At 40.8% G+C, this 20,667-nt stretch overlaps 1 protein-coding gene across 11 annotated transcripts in view; it reads right to left on the bottom strand.

The window, feature by feature from the left end:
- Positions 1-404: 404 nt before the first annotated feature.
- Positions 405-20,667, bottom strand: part of rbm47 (RNA binding motif protein 47) — a 33,397-nt gene continuing 13,134 nt past the window's right edge. For 4 of the 11 annotated variants that reach the window (XM_051386266.1, XM_051386269.1, XM_051386265.1 and 1 more), the window contains exons 3-8: positions 7,969-8,827; positions 7,532-7,859; positions 7,061-7,084; positions 6,347-6,556; positions 4,138-4,331; positions 405-3,778 (exon numbers count right to left, since the gene is read on the bottom strand). In XM_051386266.1, coding sequence (XP_051242226.1) covers positions 3,527-3,778; positions 4,138-4,331; positions 6,347-6,556; positions 7,061-7,084; positions 7,532-7,859; positions 7,969-8,796 — 1,836 coding nt within the window. In that variant the 5' untranslated portion in view covers positions 8,797-8,827 and the 3' untranslated portion in view covers positions 405-3,526. Of the gene's footprint in view, positions 3,779-4,137; positions 4,332-6,346; positions 6,557-7,060; positions 7,085-7,531; positions 7,860-7,968; positions 8,828-12,379; positions 12,517-19,083; positions 19,272-20,667 lie in introns of those variants that run through there. The other 7 variants (XM_051386267.1, XM_051386270.1, XM_051386271.1 and 4 more) reach the window with 7 other exon arrangements.

The following is a 20,667-nucleotide window of genomic DNA, read 5'->3' as shown; positions in this document are numbered from 1 at the left end:
GTTTTTTTTCTGTAACCTGTTACCACATTTTAATAGTAAACCTGTTGGCTGACAGGTGGTGACGCCGTATGAAAACTCCATGTACCTGTGATCGCTCTCATGCACATATTGTCCCGCACGATGAAGGCTACTTATGTTCTTAAAATCCCCCCTGAGCTCCTCGCTGGGGAACAACATGTTTCTGGAGTAAAGTTGACTCGCCACAGAGAAGTTTATGAAACATTCTCACATTGCTTAATAGTAGCTGATGTCTGAGGTCAGAGATGGGTTTTCATTCACAGAGGTCAGAGTCAAAGTCCTCTGCCCCTGGACCTTTGTGATTTAATCTTAGACTAAGACATGGTTTAGACTGTGTCGGTGTGAACAAGGTGGAATACGTAGACAAAATGAATGACAGCATCGCATCCTTTTGAAAATGCTTTATTTATCTACTTTATCACTATAAATATAACAATACCGAACAAGTTTTTTTTTTTTAAACAAACCTTTAGATAGAAAACAGTCTGCATAGGCCTACAAAGGTATAGCAAAGGGCACATCTTGGCAATAAGGCACACACTAGGAAGAGTTTAAATGGTAACACCTATGTTAAACTAGGCAAATATAGCTCTACACCACTCACACAACGAACAGCAGGAGTTCATCCTACTGCTGTATCGTGGGTGAAATGTAGGGAGGGAGAAAGAAAAGCTGGTGCTCTGAGTGGAAGGCAGAAAGTCCCATCTAGCACGTGACATTTGGATAGCTGTTAAATAATGATTAGATCTTTTAACAGTTTAGCCAAAATTGACATGCAGGAGTTGCAACACCAGCAGCTCAAAGTGCCGATGGGTTGTCACACATACAATGGACCAGTTTTAGTCTTTGCTGTTGAAGCTGATAAAATGTAGTTGAACGACAAGGCCTTTGTGCTCCCACTCATAACACCAAATCCAGTTCAAAATAGAAAACAAAATATTACACACAACAGAAACACAATAACCTTGAATTTTTTAAAAACTATTGGACACTTTGGCAAAAAAAAAACTTTTTTTTTTCTACTTTTCTTACTCTGACTTCTTATCCCTAAACAAGGTGTAAATAAAGAAAAGAAATATGTTTTAGAATATATTATACCTTTTCTTACTTCATACACAAAACATGTAATGCATATATTAAATATATCCTGACTTATTGTCATCATACAAGAAAATAATAAAAGCAGTTATCAGCAGTTTGTTTGTTTTTACGTCAAATCCAGTTTCAGAGGGGAGAGAAGTAGCTAAATGAACTGAGAATAGACTTAAACAAATATATCTTGTTTGCTTCTTTGATATCTTTTCATTTAACTCATGATCTCATTTACAATCTCAGAATCCAGGCTGGTCAAACTCATCATGCTGTTTTATGGGTAAACTGCAGTAAAAAGAAAAATATCTGAGAATACACAGAGAATTAAAAATAAAATTGGAAAATTCAAAAGTACTGGAACTGGTTTACAAATACAAGTCAGCATACACATGTGTTGCATGCTCTTATACAAGATAAAGATGGCTGTTGTGGAGTGTAACTTCATGATCAGCAGCTTCTTGCATCTGTTATGTCTGTGTGTTGTGGTACATAGATACATGCCTGGCTACTTGTATATTTCAGCGCGAGGTATTGCTCCAGTTTTTCCTAGTCCAATATTACACTTGTTTTCAACACACTGCAGAGTTTAAAAAGTGCCTACTAAACATTCATCAGGGTTATTGTAATGTTTAATGCTTTATCCGCAAGGAAAAACAGACATTGAATAAAACGCCAAACTAGCCAAGTTCAGACATGAATTCATACTCAGTATTTAATATCTCTTCATCTGAAAGTGGCAATCTGTTGCCTTTTATAAATACGTTTTAAGTGCACCTCGGTCAAGCACAGTTTGGAGGACGAGAAATAAAGAGGAGACAGAAATACGGAGTGTTACTGCAGGAGCATTCAGAAAAGAGACTACAGGAGAGAGGTAGCCTTGTCACATCTGACTGCAGAGACTGAAACCTACGTGTCTCACCACAATACAGTAATACCACAAATCTGGTTGATTGGAATTATGAATGGAGAAAACTTCAGTTTTCATGTGAGTCTTTCCTCTTTGTGCCAACCACAGGGTCTTGGCTTCGTTGTGAAAGGCACAGTGAAAAGCATAGGGTAGCACATACAGTATGCAGATTTAAGGCACTGTATTCAGGCTCAATCTATCTACTATCATGAGACTAAAGTTTTTATGGTTTTTTGGTTAGCATTGGCAAATGCAGGAGCTCTTTTAGTGGCAGAGTGCTCCAGTCTTTATAGAAAAAATGTTTCTCATTTCTGTCCATATTTGTTCACCTTTCAAAAATTCAAACAATAAAAACAAACAGTAATGCATAAATGAGAAAAAACAAAACAACTAACATCTGTTCAGTCTTAATCCCCTGTCAGCGCAGTTTCTGAGGATGGGGAACATCTCCAAGTACATCTGTCAGGCTTTTAGATAAACTATATTGCCCATCATTTTCCAGTTTTCTTTCTCTAGTATTTGTTCCCCAAGGAATCTGTCGCAACAATATTATTTAGCTGGCAACATTCCTTCAAACCAAGATATATGTTTCCAAATGTTAAAGAGGAAAAAACAAACTAATTATAGGCAAATGAGCACAACACTTAAAACCTTCATTTAAAACACAAATAAAACTTAATAAACCAAAAAGTACCAAACAGGCATGTTTGAAGCATACACATTCAACCAGCATGGACGGACAGCATCACCTACAGCATGTAGAATTGGCTAGAATACTATATATTAATGGAAAAATACTAATAAAAAAAACAACCCAAAAACATTAGTATATCCAAAACAGTTGTCTTCAGTGGTATCATCTCTTGTCAGTAGTTCCTGTTGTACTTTTACTCTCTTTCAATCAACTTTTCTTTCTTTGTGTTTAGACATGGTGTAAAGGTCTATCCTTCCTGCTCCAGAGAACAAATACAACCCCAGTAATGAGAGAAACCTACAGAGAATAAAACCTTAAATATCTGCTTCTCTTCATAAATACTTGAATGTACCTTCAGTGTTTATGTTGCCATGGCAACACAGTGGCAGGGGTCAGAGAGAGAGAGAGAGAGAGAGAGAGAGAGAGAGAGACTTGTGACTGTTGTTATTGTGAGCAATGCTTGTTGTTGGGGGGTGATGTGTGTGTCACCACATTCAGGTAGGTTTCCTCAGTAAGTTGACTGTCCTCTCTGTGTGTTATAATTGACAGTGATGCTGCATAATTAAGCCTGTCATGTGATTGCTTTGGGTCCAGGATATACTGAGGCCATAGGTGGGACAGATACGAGATGTCAAGATGTCATTGTTTCACTGTCTGTTTTCTAAATATATGCTTCAAACGACATTCCTTTAGAGCTTTTGGATGTTCACATGTTCAAGTGACGCCTCTGTATGATGGGACAGGCTGTGCACGTTGCGGTGGTCGTTCAGTCAGAGGCAGGGTAACTTTGTTGTTGTTTCACGTGACCCTCAGAATCAATATGTCTGGTAGACATCGTGGATTGGCAACTGGAAGGCTGTGGCAGGGAATGCCTGTGGCACAGCGTAGCCTGTGTATCCCCCATATGCTGCAGCCGCCACCGCTGCATTCTTCTGCAGAGCGGCCAGAGCTGCTGTGTTGGCAGCGTAGTTTGTGATGGGGACGTATCCAGCTCCATACAGGCCACCAGCTGTTGGGATACGCTGTACATTGTGGGCCATGGCATAGACAGGAGTGATTGGACGGCCCTGGGAAATGCAAGAAAAGGAGAAGGAGGAAGATAGCGAGTAAGACGATTTGTAGAGAAGAACGTCCTCAATGACCAGCTCAGTGTACATTTACTATACATTCATTGAATGAACGCTTTCAATTGTGTGTTGTTCTCCCAGAGTATAAATAAGTAAATATATGTTTTATATCATATAAAAATGTAGACTAATGAATCAGCCAGGAAAGATTCTTGTTACATTAAACTTAATAATATTCCACAGGAACTAACTAAAACTAAAACAGCAGTGAGATGGACATTTTACATCTTTATCAGCATGCATCAAATTTAAACATTTTTATGCATCTGTGAAACATACAACAGTGTCACTATGCACACCTGAAAAGGTGGAGGGGTAGAGACCGCAGGTAGGACGGTGGCAGCAGCAGCATTAGCGGTGGTGTGTTCAGGGTGTTGCATGGCCAGAGGGTTGATAAGGTGCTCCACCGTGTGCATCTTCCCCTCCTCCATCAGCTTGGCTGCAGGACCCGTGCTGAATACTGGGTACTGCCCACCCAGAGTCTGCAATGCCACTGCACATAAAGAGATACGAGAATGAGAGCTTGGATAATAGTGTGAACCACTGCAGACAACAGAGTATTGCAAGAGATGGTTAATATGTTTGCATTCAAAATAAAATAAAAGAGACAAGCACAGACATGCACCCATGCTCAAACAGAAACAGGCATACTTATATCTAATCTAGTGAAGGAGTGGTGGATGCTAAAGCAATGACGGATAAAGACAGAAAAAGGCTGAAGGAAACAATTTAGGCAAGAAGGGAAAAAATAATAAATTACACAAATTGGCGTTAGGGTGTGATTCGGATTATGATGGCGCTCAACTGTGGATTAACCTCAATGCTCCAACACATACACACAAACATACACACACACACACACACACACACACACACACACACACACACACACACACACACACACACACACAGCGAACACAACGTCAGTCATTGTTTCAGATGGACAAAAGTCTTTTTAATCTGGTGGTGATCCTGTGATTCCACACAGACCAGGACTAAGACCAGGACCCCCAAGATTGGGGTCAAATCGTTCCAGAAGGAGCATCAAGAAAGTCCACTTATCAAAATGGACCTGTGGTCACCAAATATATGGAATTAATAATAATAACAAAGAGTTCAATATTACATTTATGATGAAAAAAACAAACAATCGGGGAGGTTTAGTAACTTTTGTGTTTAGTAATAAACTTGAAAATGAAAGAATAATACCAGTGTGTTCACTTTTGTTTTGCATTTCTATGACTGAAGTTTCTGCATTTTATTTATGCTATAAAAACGTATTTGAAAGTTTGAATTTAGATGATCCACTGATATAAACATGAGACCTTTCTTTCTGTAATAGTTTCATGTTTTGTTATGTCCTCAGGTGAGCTAGGTTTTTTCCCCCCATTCATATCAGTAAGATTGCATTTCTTTCTGCTTACAGGTCAGGAAACAATGAAGACAGAAAGAAAATGGATCTTCCACCAGGAAATAATCCTGCCAACACGCCAACTAACATCTTTACCGTCACATTCGTCTTTGTAGGGAAAGCAATCAATTTTAGGATATATTTTACACTGTATACTTGATACTTACAAATCAAAACAAAAGTCAACAAAAAATCCAGTAATAGAGAGCATACATTGCAAACTCATGATGATTGTGATCATGTAGACTATATGTATACAGCAGTAAATGGGCCATAACCTTACACAACACTGGTATTATCCTTAAAGTGATTATAATAGAGCGGACACGATAGGAAAGAGTAGATAAATAATCTTTTGTTTTGTGTGTGTTGGTGCGTTTAGTTTTGCATTTCAACTCCAATCTTGACTGAAACTTTGTTGTTTGTTGTAACACTAACAAAGTTAAAGCAGGAGGGAAAAAAAAAAAAAAACTTTAATTACTTTTGTAATTTGAAAAATATAATAATTTTTTTAAATACACATTTGTTTTTTGTCCATAATGTTTCAGTCCCAAGGCAAGACAATGTCAACCACCTTTCAGTCAAAAAATTGGAGTTGAGTGCATGTGTAAAAGCAGATTGTGGACACACTGGTCCCCACATCACTATGGCCATGTTCAGACAGACAACAGCACTATGTTTAACGAAACCATCGCCGTAGGGCGTCAAAAACACGTAATCTAACACTTTTTGTGTTGGCCAATCAAATACGTTCCAGATAGATTAACCCCTTGTGTTCTTTTAACACAGCGCTGTTTTTGGTCTGAACACCCAGTAAGACAAATTTGTGATCAAGGAGGGAAAAGGGAATAATGAGGAACAAGGAGACATAGCAATTACTTTCTGGTCTGGCTAGAAAGGACAGATATGTCCAATATTCTTTAGTGTAAAGAGAAAGAAAGTCCTTTTGCACCTGACCATCCAGCAACAACCTTCTTGATTTACAAAAAGTTCCTCAAACCACACAGGAGAGAGAGACAGGAAATTACGAGCTGGAAGGTTTGATAAAGGTTTTTGAGATGGGCAAGGATACGAATGGATATATCTATCTCACTGACTTGTGCCAGGTTTGATGCCAACGGGGTTGACAGAGGCAGCGAGCTCCAGACTGGGCATCAGCTCATAGGGCTTTTCGGTCTGCTTGGTCTTGCCTTCATGGTAGCGGCTGTAGATGCCACGACCAGCAGAGTAACCCCCCAGGTACGACCCCCGTGGTCCAGGGGTACGGTTACTTGCAGCAGCACGACCACGACCTCGCACAGTACCTGCTTAAAATACAATTAAAGTAATATGATGACAGGGGTTGTGGCGCAACTTGTACTAAAAGTTGTGTGGGGCATCACGTGAGGCAAGATTTTATGGTGGGTTTAGAACTTCTTTGAAAGGTCCTCTGAAGATATCAGGACTGGGGTAGCAAGAAGAGTCATTTAGCTCTAATTTGAGGCAAAGATTTGCCCATGAAGTGTAGTCACTACACTGGAAATTTCTTAGCTGTTTCAGCAAAGGTTTTTAGTTTGGAGTTCTTTGGGTCCAGTTTGGCCTTTTCCTGTTCTGACTCTTGCTAGTTCTTGCTATGCAAGTTCTTGGCGCTGTGAAACGGTATTCCGAAACGTTCTCAGCTTTATTGTGATCTCTGCAATAACCCAGCATGAAATGGGAGGTGACAGCGCAGCAGGAAAAGGATGGTGTTAGAAAACATATAGTTTGTCACATGGCAAGAAAGCTCATTGTTCATTAAAGGAATAAGTAGGAATAAGGATGTGAGAGATTACCATTGTTCTGTATCATTGGGGATCCTTTGGAGAGAAAACCAAAACACAATGATTGTTGAAAGTCAAATAGATTTTCCTCCTACCACCCAAAGACCATATATAATCAATCATCAAAGGTGGGATTAGCATTCATTGGTCCATCACCTTGTTTTGTTTTTGGCTTTTAACAAGTCTCTGATTTTAAGTCACAAACCCTCATCAAGTTAAAGATTTTAAAACTTTTGTCATACAAATTGCATTGTCATCAAAGATTAAATTGATATTATCTTAGTCATCATGACCATTAAAAATCATATTGATGGTGTGTGTTTGTCATTGTTTCTACAATAGCATCTTTTGAATGTTATGAGATCTTTATCAGTGCATTGGCCCAGAGTTTCTGCTGCAACTAACATTTACAAAAACAGAGAAACACTGTGGCTTTTGCAACTGACCATTACTGGCACAAAATCAGAAAGAATTCATTCTAACCTTTGACAAAGTAGTCCCTGTTGGGTCCAATAAGGGTGTTGTAGGGATAACCATAGTAGGCCAATGTGTAGGGATCACACTGGTAAACGTAGTTCTGTGGAGCAGCCTCTGGAGTGGCGGAAGCCCCCTTGGAGGCCTTCTGGCGCGAGTACTGCTCTTTGTCAACAGGCTTGGCGAGCGTCACCTCAATGCATGAACCTTCCACCTCTGTGCCGTTGAGGTGGTCCATGGCCAGGACGGCATCGTCCCGGGAGTTAAAGTGGACAAAGGCGTAGTCTCGTATTTTCTTCACACGTTCAACACATCCAGGATTCCACTGGCTGAACACCTGGTTGGCAGAGAAAATAGGTGATCGGTTAAGAATAGTATAGTATTTCTTCCTGCCAGTTATGTTTTTACCCAATAAAAGAATTCACTGAACAGAAAGCCAATCCTACCTGTCTGATTGTCTCCTCGCTGGTCTCCATCATAAGGTTCCTGACGTAGAGGATCTTCACTGTCTCCATGACATCTTCGTCCACATCAATCTCCGGCTCAGCCCAGTCCACTGCAATCTGGTGGCCCCAAAGTTGAATGCGTCCAGGCATCAACTTCCTGCGAGCCATGGCGGCTGCACGGTGCGACTCATACTCTACAAAGGCAAAGCCTCGGTTCTTCATCTTGTCTGCAGCACTGGCATAAACAATCACATCTAGTACCCCTTCTGTCACCTTGGAGACCTCCTCCAGGATCTCCTCGCGCTTTTTGGTCTTGGGGATGCCACCAATGAAAAGACGGCAGTTGTCCACAGAGGAGCAGACCCCCAGCAGCCGCCCGGGCCGCACCTCATAGTTGTTGAGCTCGCGTACAGCCCGCTTGGCCTCATGTTTCTCTGTGTACATCACAAATGCATACCCTCGGTTTTTCCCATCAAAGTCCATCATCAGTCGCATCTCATAGATGCGTCCTACGGACTCAAACACTGGGACCAGCTCATCCTCATAAACGTCCCGTGGAATCTTGCCCACAAAGATTTCACATCCTCGTGGTGGAGATGCACCATTCCATCCAGGAGGAGGGCCATATTTACGCTGACCGTTTTCCTGAACCATGCTGTAGCCAGTGCGCTCCATCAGGGCCACCAGTGCGGCCTCATTGGGAGCACCTGCAACTCCCTCGGGGATGTTGATCTGTCCGTGAAGAGGGTGATGGGAGGCACCAGAGGGTTTGGAGGGGGCAGTGTTATTGCTCATGGTTGAGGAGGAAGCAGGATCTTCGGCTGTCATTCTGACAAAACCATCCAATCAAATCTGGGGCCTGAGGAGAGAAAAAAGACAACATTTTATCAAACTACATTCAATTGTATGAACCGCGATTGCTATCCAAGAGAGAACAGGAAATACAAGAAGAAAAATAAGAAGGGTAATTCACTCAAGCTGCCATTTAAAACAGGCCTGTACCAACAAAAAACCCAAATATGGCTGCTTGTTGAAACAAAATGACCGTCAATTTACAGGAACAATGACATGCAAGATTACCTAACAAACTAACTGAGGCACATTATGTGACCTGGACAGAACAGTGAAAATATAGCATCTATAAATCCCCAGGGCACCATCCCCTATCAGTGGTTTTACAACCTTGTTTTGTTGAGTTCTTCAGATCCCTTGCTGACCTCTGACCCCTATCAGAGAGAATGAAGGGCTGTAAACCCTGAAACCTCCAGCTCAAGGTTCACTGAGTACACACGCTAGGTCACATGCTCATTATGTGTGTCAGAAGTAAGTTAGACAAGTTGAAGTTAAGCTATATGAAGAATTTTGTGTAAAATATGACCCTGCTGACTCCATACTGTGACAAAAAAGTTGTGCACATTAATATGTTTTATATGAACTTGTTGCACGCACACACTCCCCACAAGAGGGTGTTGGACTTTCAACCTCTTTATCATGAGTGTTATACAGTCTGGGTGCAGCTTTTTCTGTGTGTGTGTGTGTGTGTGTTTCTGTGTGTGCCACTTCATTAAGAGCTGCAGCCCTATAAAAGGAACAGAGAACAATCAAAAATCGGCTTCCCAAGCATAAACCTCTTACTCTGTTATTTTCCAACACTGCCAGCATTCACAACGGAAAAATCCACAGCATTTTTAAATCCCCAAAATCTCCACGCTGCGTATAACACTGAGGCAACCAATCACAGCAGACTACAAAGCAAACTACTTTTTGTCAGACTAAACGTAAGCAAATAGGCCAAATAAAAAAACAAACTCGTGCTAGTTAGGCAGGCGCTTTTGTGCGTCACAAGATTGCCTGGACTTTGATGGAGATAGCTGAGGCAGTCAACAAAGGTAAAACACTACTAAGCCAAGCAACCATGGTAACGCGCACACTCATTTAACATGACCCAATATCCCACTCTCCCACTTACACGCGCACACACACATACACCTGTTCACTTGTTAGCTCGTCCAAGGCTGGAGGGCTTAGAATTACCTGAAAACTAGCTCACACCCTGTTCACAGAGTAGCGAAAATGATGCAAATGTCGGTTTGGTATAATAAAAGGAGAGACGCTTTAAATATCATAGACATATCAACAAATCAAACATTCATTCATTTACTAATGTTTGTGCAAGACAGGGACAAAGAGAAAAACAAAATAGCAAGAGTGGGGAAAGACAGGATGTTGTTTCCTGCTTCTATCTTTAGACAGTAGTTGGTTGCTGACACAGGTCAAGATGACATTGGATCATATAAAAACATCTATTTTGACAGAGTTATACGGACATCTACGACTAGAGTTCTGATTCTGCTCAGCGAGGATGCAGTTCCCTTTATTGCACAAAAAAAAAACCATCACACAAGATTTTCCAAGTAGCCTGCTACATTAAAACAGCCTTTTTGTTACCTATTTCTGTGTTGCTTTCTCTGTGCTTCCACAGCTCGACGTGCCCTCCCTCTGTTCCTTCTATTGTGTGAAGTGCTAATATGACTCCATCTCTTATCAGCCTTATCTTGCCAGACTGATGACAAAGGGAGGACAATATTCACTTTGGGAGTTCTGCTCGGTGATAAAAAGAAGCTATGTCGACACAACATGAAGTCAGTTTAGTTACTTTTAAAAGTACCTCCCTTGACTGGATATTCTGTGTGTGTCAAAATTATGATATACTCAGTGTTCAGTCTCCGCGTGGGGTGACCCACTTCCTGCTTTTGACCACTTGGAGATATTCCTAACTTCCTCACTGCTGATCACTGTTGTGCTGAGGTTTTCCTTCACAGCACTCAGTGTGTCAAAAGTGAAGCGAAAATCAGATCGTCTGTTATAATCTCTCTTACTTTGCACAATTGAAAAAAAAATGAGAATAGTGAGTGTGTATGTGGGATCTTTTGGCATCCGAGTGTATCTGAGGAAGAGTGTGTTACCAGAAAAATACAGCTAACAAGAGGCAACACAAGAAGTGAGGAAGTACAAAAACAAAATTTGCTTGAAAATCTGCACCCTTCAGAAAGCGCTGACCTTATGGCGTATGCAATAATGTGTATGCGTGCGTGCGTGTGTGAGAGAGAGACAGCGTGCAAGGAAACTGAGGCAGCAACAGGTAGATGATTAACCCTGACGAACACAAATCACAGCCTTTACTCACAGAGGGCATAAAGGTTTACAGGAGATGCCTCGGTTATAAAGAAACTAGAATTTTAGAAACCAAAGTTATTACAATTTATGTGTGTTTTTGAAACTGCTAGCAGATAGTAGTTAAAACATAATCTACACAGACATCCAGAGCTCAGACACAGAGTTCAACAGGTTCAAAGGTTACAGTAGCACAGGAGGGAAGAGCTGGCTGGCCTGCACACTGCAAAGGAAGTTAAAGAGCAAGGATTTTATTGGCTAACACACCGGCAAACCTGCTGGGTTAAAATGTCCCAGTTATAGCTGTGGAGATTACCCATTACACTGTGTTTATGATTGATAGAAGCACCTGATTCTCTACGTATTAACAGCATGTTATTGGGGACAGAATTGTTTTATGAGCAGAGAAAAAGGCTTTTACGGGCTTCCTCTGGATTATACCATAAACACAGATTGACTACTGCAGGCAAATTCCATCTTTTTCCTCAAATAAACAAATGAGGCATGTCATTATTAAAGCATAGTTCCTCACAGCTAGAAAGAGGAAGAACATTTCATTTGTCATGTCACTGACCCGATAATAAATCAACAGTGCTATCATGTGTTCTTCTCAGTAGCATTTTGCTGATCTTATTCAGTTTGCAGGCCAACAAACCTCTCTTTGGCTCCCAATTTATTGCAGATTATGGAGCAAAGAAAACCCAAGTGTGTGTTCAACAATAAGGAACAATGCGTCTCTTAGTTTCTGTTCTATCCTGAGTGACACTGATCCAGTGTACTGAAGAAAACAGGCCTAAGGATGCCGCCATCTTAGCCGTACGGTCCACACACACGGACACGTGTAGGCAATTGACTCACGGCGTCTACCCAGCAGCCCCTAACAACCAGGGTCACAAGGCAGCAGAAGAGGATCAATGAAACACCAACACTTACAAACACACACCCGATAGATAACATTGCATTCGCTGACTCATGCAAATGCCATTCAAGCCTGACCTCACAAATTCTGCAAGAGAACTGCTAGATAATAATCAAAATCAAAAACCATTCATTCAAGGTTGAAGAATCCCTATAAAAACCAAACACAGACTGAGAGAGAGAAAGAGAGAGAGAGAGAGAGGGAAGTGAGACTGAAACAAAGCAGACATCTTGAGAAGGATTTCACAGCAGATGGGATGTTGGTGGAAAAGAGAAGAGGAAGGAGAAGCAGAGAGTGGTCAGTTGGGAGGATAGCTACCCCTGTTGCTTCACAACGCTCCGCTGCTTGGCTGCCTTCTCTGGGAGTGTTAGTCCACCTCCATGAGAGACAGGTACAGCAGGGCACTGAGCACAGAGGCCAGCCTCCTCTAAACACACACACACACACAGACACACACACACACCGAGCCAAAGCTGCAAGCATGAGAGCTGGTGAGGGTGGAGCTAAAACAGGTACTTGTGTGACTGTGTGTGTGTGTGTGTGTGTGTGTGTGTGTGTGTGTGTGTGTGTGTGTGTGTGTGTGTGTGTGTGTGTGTGTGGGCGGATCCCTCGGACACAAGAATTTTAGTAGGAAGTGTGAAATACACAAACATACATATAAATACTGGTGGCGGAAAGTAATTCATTACATTTACTCAAGGACTTTAATAAAGTACACTTGTACTTACTTGGTTATTTCCACTTATGCTACTTTAAGTTTAATATTTTAGGAAATATTGCACTTTTTAGTCCATTACCTTCATCTGATATCTGTGGTTACTAGTTGCTTTTTTAAATCTTTCCTTTTAGAAAGATTAAACCAGTGTTGACCCAACCTTTTTGGCTTGTGACTAAACAAAGCAGCGTGTAGTTGAGGCTCATTGTCACATTTCAGATGTTTATGAGTTGTTTACAGTTCTGCTCAAGAGAGATTTCCCCTCTGAACTTCTCAGATGGTTTTATTTCAATCATTTTTTTGAGCCCAAAGAGGTTAAACTCTCAAATATTTCACAAGAAAAGCAAAGATTAGAGAAAATTCTCTGGATTCATGTTGCAGAATTTTGTTTTTTCTTCCCAATAATTATCTCACAACCCCTCAAATGTATCTGGGGACCCTTTGGTGATTGGAGGCCACTGGACTAAAATACCACACTGTATATAAAATAGTTAAAACTAGCTCTGCCTCAACCAGCTACCACAGTAAAATGTATAAATATGCTAATACATATGAATAATAATGTCAGTCAAGTGTGCCATTTTTTTTTTCTGCATGATGAGTACCTTTGATATTTTAAGTACATTTTGTTGGTGATAAAGACTAGTTGATGTTATTGGGACAAGAGGGGGCTCATGGGAAAAGTAGTTTTTTATGGATGTCATTCTGCTTAGTTGCAGAAATTGTGAAAAAAAACGGCAGGAAACGTTCTAACTGGGGTTTGAATACTTCCTCATGTTGTTGTCTTACTCTGACATTTGGAAATTCTGACTGGGAGTAACCATTTATGTCATGTCAGCACAAGACTACAACTGTGTGTAAGTGTGTCTGTGTGTGTGTGTATTCGGGCACGCGCCTGTGTTTTTTTGTACATAACAACGGTGAACATGTTCCTAGCACAGCTTAACTTAAGCAAACAACACACACCTTCCTGGGCAGTCAAGAGAGCAGATAGAGAAACAACTGAGAAGAAAAACAGTCAGATGAGAGAACGTCACACGCTTAGAAAGTTTCTGTCTAAAAACTCCCCTCAGTGCTCTCAAAAGAGCAAAGAAAAGAGGGAGTGAGGGATAGAGAGAGCAGACGGGGTGAAAGGGAGAGAGAGATGAAAGTCACAGTGTGTGGTCAACAGTGCGCTGAGTTTCAGCTGCTATTGAAACCACCCCACTCCTTAACGACTGAGTAAACAGGCAAGAAGAAAGTCTATTTAGCATAAAGAGCAGAGAATGATGGGTAGACAAAAAAGAGATTAAAGTACAAATGATAGAGATCTATTATGGAATGCAGCGCACCGACTACTGATTATAAAACTATCTAATCAATTACCCTTACATAGGAAGGAATGAACTGAATACAAATCACAACAAGAAGGTGTGTCGTAAAGGTGTGTGCGTTCAGTGAAGGCGTGGGTATTTTTGTGGAATTTTTGCGTAATCATTTTTCATGTGTGTGCAAAGATCGTTGGAGAGCAGGATCGCAGGTTCTGACCTATCTGGACCTTCTCTTGAGCGAAGGGGGTCAGTCTGAATCAAAGATTAACTGTCAGCCATCAGTGAGAGCCACTCATGGCTCAGAGGGGGTCAGGTGTTCTGGTGACCGCACAGCAAGACCATAGGTCCATCAGGTCATCGGTTAACCGTTGAACCCCACAGGAAGACTTGCGAGATGGAGGAAAAAGATTTACTGTCTCTTGCCCCTTAATCATTGTACATGTTCGCTGAATCATTTGTCTAGAACACAAACACACCATAAATCTTCACACGACCTACGCGGAGTGCTTCAGGTTTTATAATTTCACCTGTGATTTTAAGTTTAAATGTTAAAAGCTAATAATAATGTCAGTAAGTCAAATATTTCATTATGTAAAATAAATTAAATTAACTCGTATTGAAGGGGCTTTATACTTTCCAACACCCTCATCTCCCTACTTGAAGACGTGAAAATTTCTTAAAATGGATCATAAATAAATATTCTCACTTTCTAAAAAGACTTCAGCAGCTGGGAACTGTAGTCTACAGCAAGCTTAACTCAAACAGGTGTAAATTGTGCATTTGTTAGGGACTGTTTTCAACCATGGATTAATACACTATGAGTATTTCTGGCAGCAGGACAGTTCTTGTTCAATTGACGCAAAATAAACTAAAGTGACCATGTTCATCTAAACAATGTTCCTTAGGAGGAATAATCTCTATTATACTTATTAGTCAGATCAATGCAGTGTTAGTTTGGGTCTTTTTAATGGGATTTGTTGACAATGAGAAAAAAATATTTTCAAATTGATGTAAAGTAAACAGGTACAGATAGTGTGTGTTACATACATTGTAGCTGAAAATCATACTTTACCATCTTTTATATTTAACGCTGTAACTCTGCCTTTGACATTGGGTGTAAGCTGAAACACACTTACTTAGAACTAAATCATAAGTAATCACATTAGAGAATGCCTATTAGACTTTGTTGGTTATCTCTGATAAGCTGGCTCTCTATTAAGGCCAGGGTCACACACACACACACACACACACACACACACACGCACACACACATATATATATATATATATATACACTGGAATCTGCCACACATGCAAAAACTGTGAATAAGCAGGAATAAAGTCAGCAATAAAGCCGTGCTGGTAATCAGTATCTCGGCCGGAGAACTTGTATGACTGCCATCTATTATTACAAGTCATCCATATAAGTAAATGAGTAGCGTGTCACAAGACCAGAAGTCCTGCTGTTTATTTCTGTAGAGTGATACGACCTGTAGGAGGACACCACAGTGTTTAGTCCCACACTGTGCTTTCCTGGAAGCTGACAAGAGCAGAAACTGACAAACTGTTTTAGGAACGTAAAAAGAAAAAAAAGCTTCCTGCTGTGATCTTTGGTATCTCCAACTGCTTAATTGTTTCAAGTAGTTTTCACAACTTTTATGGTGTACAAAGAAAATCCTTCACATGCTTAAATATGTAAGGATTATAAGAAAGATGTTTGCTGATTATAACACAAAGGAAATCTAGTCCCTGATGTCTTTCCGCGCACGTTATTATTATCAGCTGTCAGCCGAGTGAAACAATGAACTTGAGCGAAGAGAAGTGAGAACTGTGGCTGACCCTGCAGGACACATGATGTCCTCACACTGAGGTTCATGCTGCTCAACCGTCAGCATGCTGACTACAACAGGATGAAGCATTAAGTCACACTGAGGCGTTATCGTGGTGTCTTAACATATCTGTTTTCTGTCCCTTCGCATTGTTTTTGATTTAATGTGTCCATGTACAGTGGATTACAGTCCTATATACTTATGGTACTCACTAGCAACACCAGGGTAAGATATATTTTCATTATTAATAAATCTGTAGATTCTCTTCTCGATTAATTGATCTGAAAAATGTCAGAAAACTCAACGTCCCAGAACCCCAAGTGACGTGTTAATCCTTTCAAATGCTTTCAGTGCTTACACATCAGCTGACAGTTCCCCTGCTTTCATCTCTTATTGTTTAACTGAGAGTTCATCTACTTTCAGTGATACACTCCCTTACTCTGAGCTCAATGTGTCACACATTCACACTTACAATTCCTCTCAGGACTTTCACTTCAACATCACTCAACAGTTAAAGTCGTTATTAATGATGCTTTTGATGAATTACAGAGAATTATCACCTGTATCTGCAGCTCTCCTCAGTTTATAGTGAGTTTCAGCTCATTGTTTACACAACTTTACTGTTTTGGTTCACTCTCATCGCTCTTATAGTGCTTTGGCTATTTCAACACTTCCATTTTCGCTGCCATTTAAACTTCTTTCACTGTATGTTGCCTGCCACTTTAACTTCTTTAAGTGTTTCAGCTATTTCACAGGTTTCAGCTGCAAATTTTCAACTGTAAAACTTAAACTTTCTTAAAATTTCTCCTGACAATTAAGCCTTTTGTTTGTGATTATAAAATGGTTGCAGATTAGTTTTCTGTTGCTCTAAATAACAAGACTTTTGTTCAGAGGTTGAAGAACTTTTTACATAATTAAAATCTATACCACATTTTCCCAAATCTGAGTCCTTTCATTATTGTCCCTGCCTGCCTCCGTCCTCTGTTGGCTCATTTTCTTTACTTTTTTTCCCCTTTTCCTCTCCTTCCATCCATGTACCTGTCACCCTCATTCCTCTGGTTCACTCAAGCTCAAAGAAGAGCAGCGGGGAGGGGGGGAGGAGAAACTAGGAAGGTGTGGAGAGGAGGGCAAGCTGAGAAGGAGATGGGTGAGGAGGGGGAAGAAATGTAGAAAAGAGAGTGTGTGTGGTGGTGGTGGTGGTGGGAGGGGGTGACAAGGAAAAGACCAGATGGAGAGGAGCGAGAGAGGCATAATGAACATAGAGGAGGGGACTAAATGTTCAGGCCCCCCTCAGCGCTAGAAAATCCTTTAAGGTGAAACTGGCCTGAAGAATTTCAGGTCAGACGGAGTGCGTAAGTGACCGCCTTCAGCCCACCCCAACTTCACCACAGAGGGATGATTCCAGTTCATTTACTCTGAGAGCCCCCCTGCCTTCAGGACCTTCACATTTGTCCACTCAAAACACCCCCATTTTTACTCAAACTCCACATTTTTAAGTAATACAACAAAGAGCCTGCAGCTTCACATTTTCTTTTCAACACAAATAACAGCATCGGCATTAACAGCGACTAATTCAAACGCTCATATATAATCAGTCATAGTCTAAGCACTAATTATAAACAGGCTTTGAATTCAGTCTTAATATAAAGCCTGAGAGGATAGAAAGGTCAACTGCAGCCGAATGTTGCCACATATGTCCCCTCACACAGCTACATAGTCATTACTAATCATCTGCTTTAGCTTTAGCGCTAACTGAAAGGGGCTTTGCTTCCTTAGGCAAACACATTCCTCAGGCTAATCAGCTAGCCTGTTCAAGGCCATAGCAGACATTGTTTCAGACAATTACTTTTGACGTTGACAGTGTCACACACTCGTGATAAAGGCTTTAGTGGCCCCCGTGTGTGTGTGTGTGTGTGTGTGTGTGTGTGTGTGTGTGTGTGTGTGTGTGTGTGTGTAAGGGGAAACCAGTGAGATTTAAGGCTGGATGATATTTGGCACCCAGATATTTGCATATAACTTCTTTTTTTCAGCATCCCTCACCCTCACACTTACTACACGATCTTACAAAAGACCTAACCTTCATACACACTTTTATACTCAAATAACGGCCCTCCCTGTCGACAAACATAGTTGGGAGAACTGTGTCAGACTCGTGCAACTGAAATAACAATTCTGTTCACGCAATCATTTTGTTTTGACTGTAACTTAGATAATCTTTTACCAAATAAGTGAACTGCATCATATAAAAAAGAAAATTGTGTAATTTTGTTCACTGTGTGTGTAGCTTTAAGTGTCACTTAAATGAATGAAACATATCAACAGGTCTTTGGGTTCCCTGTCTCACACACACACACACACACACACACACACACACACACACACACACACACACACACGCACACAGCAAACAGCTCACCTAACCCAGGTAAAAGTCCACATATTATATGACGACCAACCCGGAAGTCTATGGGTAATAATACCAGCCTCTCCATGAAGTCACTGAAGCATTTTTATCCCCCACCTTTAACACACATACACACACACACACACACACACACACACACACACACACACACACACACACACACACACACACAAACACACACACACAAACACACACACACATGCATACAGTGTCATGCCACTCCACTGGTTCCACTGGTTTCACTAAAAGGACATCACAATCTCCATTCCACCCACTGATTGGTTTAAGTGCCATTGTTGTCTGTTTCCAATCATTTTGGCTCTGATAAAGTGGTGAAACAGGGAAGTCTGGTACCTAATAAAGCAAAACACCAGATTTCCTCCACGAGAAGAGAGTAAAAATAGACAACAACACAAACTCCAAGAATAAAGAGTTGTTTCCTGTAAAGTTTTGTTATAACATCCAGCAAAATTTTACATTTTACATGGAGGGCGGAGACACACTAGGAAGTGTTAAGGTCATCTATCAAAAAGACACCCGACAGTTCCAGAATAGCAGATTTTGCTCACAAACTGGAGAATCTGGTCTTTCAAGGCCAGATTAAGATTTCTGGAGGTCAAAAGTAGTTTTTTAAAACACAGAGCGACACAGAAGTTTAAAAAGCAACTTAAACAAGACAACTTTTTAGTACAGAGACCAATAAAAAGACAGAAAAACACTTGAGGGTCGACATTAACACTGTACCTGTATCCCAAACTGAGGAGCGCAGATATGGACGAGCAGGCCAAGAAGATGTAGTTGGTGCGTTTTTGGCTTTTGGGAGTCACTTTGCACATTCACACTCGTCTGAAACTCTCTCTCTGTCTGTCCATTCACTCTGCTTTGATGCTGACAGGCTGCGGCAGTAAGAGACTCTCCTCGCCTGCCAGTGTCTGGGTGTTTGAGTGTGGAGGCAAGCAAAGGTGGTTTAGTGTTTACTTATTCTCACTGGCCAGAAGAGAGAGGTGGGGCCACTCAGTACAGGTAACCCCCCCACTGTTTTTCTTCCTTCTTCAATCTCTCCCTCCCCTCTCTCTCTCTCTCTCTCTCTCTCTCTCTCTCAGCTGATAAGAAATAAGACAAAAGGGAAGGGATAAAGGGCAGAGGGTGTGACCAAGGTGATGATTGACAATTGGGGAAAAGTCATGAGCTAGTGTGTGAGTGTGCATATGTATTAACAGATTCACTTCTCATCTTTAAATAAAATGGTGAAGGTTAATATTTCACTCACCTTTCTGAAACAAGACTTTGAGTCCATGTTAGCAGCTCATTGTCATCTCTCTATTGTAATCTCGCTAATAACTAGGTATATAAATAACTCAAATGCTTTGAGCTAAACGCTAACATCAGCATGCTAACATGGCCACAATGACAATGCTGAACATGCTGATGTTGAGCAGGTTTACCATGTTCACCATCTTCTTAGTTTATCATGTAAGCATGCTAATATTACTACATTACGACTACCTGAGGCTGATGAGAATGCCATTACCTTTGGAGGTATTTGGTGAAACTGACGGCGTTGGATGAAAAGTCTAGGAGTTTCATCAAAATGATCATAATTCATCCCCTGGGAAACAATAGTTGTTAAAGGTCCATGTGTGTAAGATTTACTGGTGTCCAGCGCTCTAGTTACAGATTGCAATCCTACGTGCAAGGCGACACACAGTGACAGGTAACAAAAGAAAAATCTGCCAATACATCCTTCTAAATGTTACACACTGAACCTTCAAATATTTCAGTCTGGACCAAAGTGGTCGACCAACCGACCGACCGACCACCATTACCATCCTTCGAACCACAACCAACCAACATAAAAAGGTTAACAAAGGGTCAAAGTTCATCAGAGCTACATGATCTGTTACTCGAGCTGTCTTGTGTTTGCCTGCTTGAGAGCACTTTTAACCGCCTATTTATTCAAACCAAAGATTTAACTTTTTGTATATCTTCAGGCATATTAGAAATAAAGAACTTCAAGGTCAATAGAGACTCAAAATAAGTCAAACAGTGCCTAGAAAGACACTGTAAATTTGAGGAGTTCTCTGCCTCAGGCACCTCAGAAAAAAAACGCTGCTGGTTTTTCTATGATCACTTAGGATTCATCCATTACACACTGTGGTGGAGGAAGTATTTAGATACGTTACTTTAGTAATAATAACAGACTATAACAATACTTTGTTACGAGTAAAAGTCCTGCATTAAAAATGTTACTTAAGTAAAAGTTTGTAAGTAGAATCCTAAACTATTAAAAGTACAAGAACTCAATGCAGAAAAGTGGCGCCTATGACT

This window comes from Dicentrarchus labrax, unplaced genomic scaffold (genome assembly GCF_905237075.1).
Source record: "Dicentrarchus labrax unplaced genomic scaffold, dlabrax2021, whole genome shotgun sequence".
Classification (NCBI taxonomy): domain Eukaryota; kingdom Metazoa; phylum Chordata; class Actinopteri; family Moronidae; genus Dicentrarchus; species Dicentrarchus labrax.
Note: the sequence above shows the minus strand (reverse complement) of the source record. Positions and strands in the feature narration are given on the sequence as shown.